We start from the raw sequence: 4,392 nt of genomic DNA, 5'->3' as shown, positions 1-4,392 counted from the left end.
TGAAAATCATGACCATGGGTTTTACCTGAAATTTCGATACAATTCACCAATTGTGAATGGATGGATTTCTTTTAATGTTTGAAGTAGAGGCTAAATTAACAGTTGTGACCTGAACTGGCGATCTTTGTAGTATCATTTGTCAAAAAGAATGAGAAAAACCATCAGAATGACTCCACCCCTCAGGCGTTACCAAAACATAGTATACATAACTAGAGTTCGGTGACCTCATACCTCCATGAATATTTAGGGCTTTTGTAAATTTCATGCAATTGACAAAAAAAAACATAATTTATGCATGGTGTTGTTCATCATTGACTAACGTATACATGTCACAATTATAAAATTCCCATCATTAATCATAAAGAGGTTTTGCAATTTTTGCATAAACTATGCAAATGAGTTCCTCATTACCATATTTGGTATCTGCTTATATTATCATAATCAACAAGTCTTACATCTATTTAAGTCCAGTTATTGAAAACAATGAATTAATACAATTTCCTCATTAATTATGCAAATTAAGTCATCATTTGCATAACATACATATCATTATGAACATCTTTGCCCAAGCTACCCGCATGCCTAAAATGATGCCAATCAGTCAATCCTTTCTGCAGTTATCTTCTTTGGAATGTCTTGACAAAAACGCCCCTGCAGTTCCGAAATTGAATGTTAGGGAGCTGAAACCTGCTCCACTTTGTCATGACACTGCAAGGTATCTACCACCCAAATGTCAAGACCATATCACGTCCGGGACAAGACATTAGTTATGCAAATGTACTCCTATTCTGCATAATAAGTATTTCATTTCGTACAACATTGTCTAAGGTATCTACATACCAAAAATCATGAGAATCCGTTGTTCCCTTCTTGAGTTATCGTCTTCAGAAGTTTTTTGACAAAAATGCCCCTGCTATCCCAAAACTAGCCGCTAGGGGGCCCAAATTTATGTCATTTTTTCCTGAGCACAACAGCTATCTAACGCCTAAAAACCGTGACCATAGCTTGTTCAGAACACGAGATAGCAAAACCGGAAGTTGCGCTGCAGTACCAAGGGAAGCCGCTGGGGGCCCAAAATCCTCATCAGCTTTCATCACACACTACCAACACACCAAGTATGAAACCAATTCACTCTGCCGTTCTTGAGTTATCTTGTTTACACACAGACAGACACACATACAGACAAACACAGGGTAAAATATAACCTCCATGACATTTCATGGAGGTAACAACAAATTGTGAGTTTAGTTCTTCTTTATTGACTTGGAATTGACTTAAGTATACTATAATATCAGTACCCATTTCTAAAATATTTTTTTTCAATTCATATAATTACAACATACACATATATTTCAGTACATATACTGTTGAGTGATGGTTTTAAACTTGTGTGATTTTGTTAAACACAAGTTGTTCTCCTATCTTTGATATGCATTATTGTTCACAATATAACTGATTCCCTACTAGGGTTTATAACAGACACTGCTGTTTGTGCAGTGTAGTTGTACTGGTATTTTGCTTTGTGGATATACATGAGAGGTAAGGAATTGGATGACAGTAGCAAATCCTTAACATTCAGTAACTGTACAGTATGCTGAGGATCATTTGTAGTAGAGATGGATATATGGACCATTGTAAGTTCTGGCACGGACCAAAGTTTTCAGCAGTCCATCTGCGTTGTTACAGCGCCTGGTCTGGTTGTGTTTCACAATCATAGCAATAGAACTGTTTAGGATCATGGCAACAGAACTGTTTAGGATCATAGCGAAAGAACTGTTTAGGATCAAAGCAATAGAACTGTTTAAGATCATGGCAACAGAACTGTTTAGGATCATAGCAACAGAACTTTTAGGATCATAGTAACAGAACTGTTTAGGATCATAGCAACACAACTGTTTAGGATCATAGCAACACAACTGTTTAGTATCATAGTAACAGAACTGTTTAGTATCATAGCAACAGAACTGTTAAGGATCATAGCAACAGAACTGTTTAGGATCATAGCAACAGAACCGTTAAGGATCATAGCAACAGAACTGTTTAGGATCATAGTAACAGAACTGTTTAGGATCATAGCAACAGAACTGTTTAGTATCATAGCAACAGAACTGTTAAGGATCATAGTAACAGAACTGTTTAGTATCATAGCAACAGAACTGTTAAGGATCATAGTAACAGAACTGTTTAGGATCATAGCAACAGAACTGTTAAGGATCATAGTAACAGAACTGTTTAGGATCATAGCAACAGAACTGTTAAGGATCATAGTAACAGAACTGTTTAGGATCATAGCAACAGAACTGTTTAGTATCATAGCAACAGAACTGTTAAGGATCATAGTAACAGAACTGTTTAGTATCATAGCAACAGAACCGTTAAGGATCATAGTAACAGAACTGTTTAGGATCATAGCAACAGAAGTGTTTAGGATCATAGCAACAGAACTGTTTAGTATCATAGCAACAGAACTTAAGGATCATAGTAACAGAACTGTTTAGGATCATAGTAACAGACCTCTCTGCAACAGAACGAAAAGTATTACATAAAAGGCAGCAAAACACTAAGAATTGCAAAAATTAATCATGAGCACCGTTTGTGTACATTATTGATCCTTTTATTTTATTGATATGAATTGTTTGATTATCGACTATCATTCACACAAACAGACCTTAGCATTTATAAACAAGTCACCATAAACAAGTGATTGAGGAAAAAGTTTCATTTTTACAATATTCAGCAGGAGAAATGTATGGAGCTGAACAAAGTAGACGTTTATTCTTGGTTTGTCATAGATTGTTATGATCAGTTACAAATTTTGAAACTTGAAAATTCTGTAACAAAATCATAACTGTAAGAGTAATAATGTCATATATCAGTGCATGGTATTATAAGATCTTTCTTTTTATTGATAAGAAGTGTTTGATTTTCGTTTACCGGGCTGGGTCCCGGTTTGGAAATGTCACGAACATAGCAATATCAATAAACAAGTCACTGTAAACAAGTATGTGAGGACAATGTTTTCTTTTTGCAATATTTAGCAGGAAAAAACTTATCGAGCTGAACAAAGCAGACGTTCGTTCTTGGTTTGTCAGAGATTGTGCATCCATGATGAGGAATCATTTGAAAATTCTGTAACAAAATACTAGATGTAAAAGTAATCATGTAATATATCAAACCTATCGTTACATGGTAGAATACGAACCACTTGGTGTCTTAACTTTCTATTCTATAGTTCAAACTTTTATTATTGACACTGTACCTTATGACCGAATTGACCCTAACAGGGTTGGACTAGTCCACTAGCCCTATTGTCCAGGGCAAGTGAAAATGCCAATCGGGCAAGTGCATGTCCTTCCCCACTTGGGCAATCTAGCTTTTCTCCTTTTAGTGAGATTTTTATGTATTTGCTACTTTTCACAGTCATGGCATCAAGCATTGGTTAACACAGAAAATAGAGCCAATAACAAGAATTCCATTAAAGGCCATGAAAATACGTAGAAAAATTTACAGAAAATAGAGCCAATAACAAGAATTCCATTAAAGGCCATGAAAATACGTAGAAAAATTTCATTTAAATTTCGGGTAAGTGAAAAGTTGGTTCGGGCAAGTAATTTTTTTAGGTGCTTGCCTGATAGGACGACTGTCATTTTAGGAAACTTGTCCAACCCTGCCCTAATAATGAAATGCGGACACATGTCGGTCAATCATCTGAACCTTCAGAACAGGTAGACAACAGGTCAGAAAGATGGTTGAAATGACCAGTCTCACTAAACACTGACAGTTCTGAAGATTTCTCAGTAAACATTGACAGTTCTGAAGATGTCAAATCCACTGTGAACGGTGTTAACGAGGACCCCGAGCGGCTGGGGGTGACAATGCAGCTTGGTCGGTCGGATTTGTGAAAATATCAGCTGCGGTGAAACATCACGTCCTGAGAGGCTGCCACTGCGTCTTTCTTCCTCGCCAGATATTGGAAACGATTCAAACCTTCTATCAATTTGAATATATTTTTTATAAAAAAATCTGTAAAATGTCTGTAAAGAATCAAGGACGTTATATCAGATAGAATATCCTTGAAAAATGGATATAAATTTGCGAAGGCCCTGTTTGAATGAGCTAGTGACGACCATTGAATATAACAGGGTCATCCTGATTTCAAACTATGGATGAAATCATGCATTGGCATCCGACTGTCTGTGTGTTGTATCAGGCATTATGTTGTGGTGTGTGGTATTTTGTGTAACTTGCTTGTTTGATATGATAGATGACCACTTCTTTTATAACTTGAACTTGTTGTATTTGGTCATGGGTTAAAGCCTCAGACACTGTTGTAATACTGGTCTTCCAGTTGAGAATTTAATCTCTGAACCAACTTATGAAATTGGCGCTTCA

At 36.2% G+C, this 4,392-nt stretch overlaps 1 protein-coding gene across 1 annotated transcript in view; it reads left to right on the top strand.

The window, feature by feature from the left end:
• The window catches only part of LOC118403416 (solute carrier family 2, facilitated glucose transporter member 5-like), a 28,792-nt gene extending 24,890 nt beyond the window's left edge, over positions 1-3,902 (top strand). Inside the window, exon 13 of the mRNA XM_035802128.1 lies at positions 3,799-3,902. Within this exon, the coding sequence (XP_035658021.1) occupies positions 3,799-3,902 (104 nt within the window). The remainder of the gene's footprint in view (positions 1-3,798) is intronic.
• Positions 3,903-4,392: the final 490 nt, after the last annotated feature.

Source organism: Branchiostoma floridae, chromosome 16, assembly GCF_000003815.2.
Source record: "Branchiostoma floridae strain S238N-H82 chromosome 16, Bfl_VNyyK, whole genome shotgun sequence".
Taxonomy (NCBI): Eukaryota; Metazoa; Chordata; class Leptocardii; order Amphioxiformes; family Branchiostomatidae; genus Branchiostoma; species Branchiostoma floridae.
Note: the sequence above shows the minus strand (reverse complement) of the source record. Positions and strands in the feature narration are given on the sequence as shown.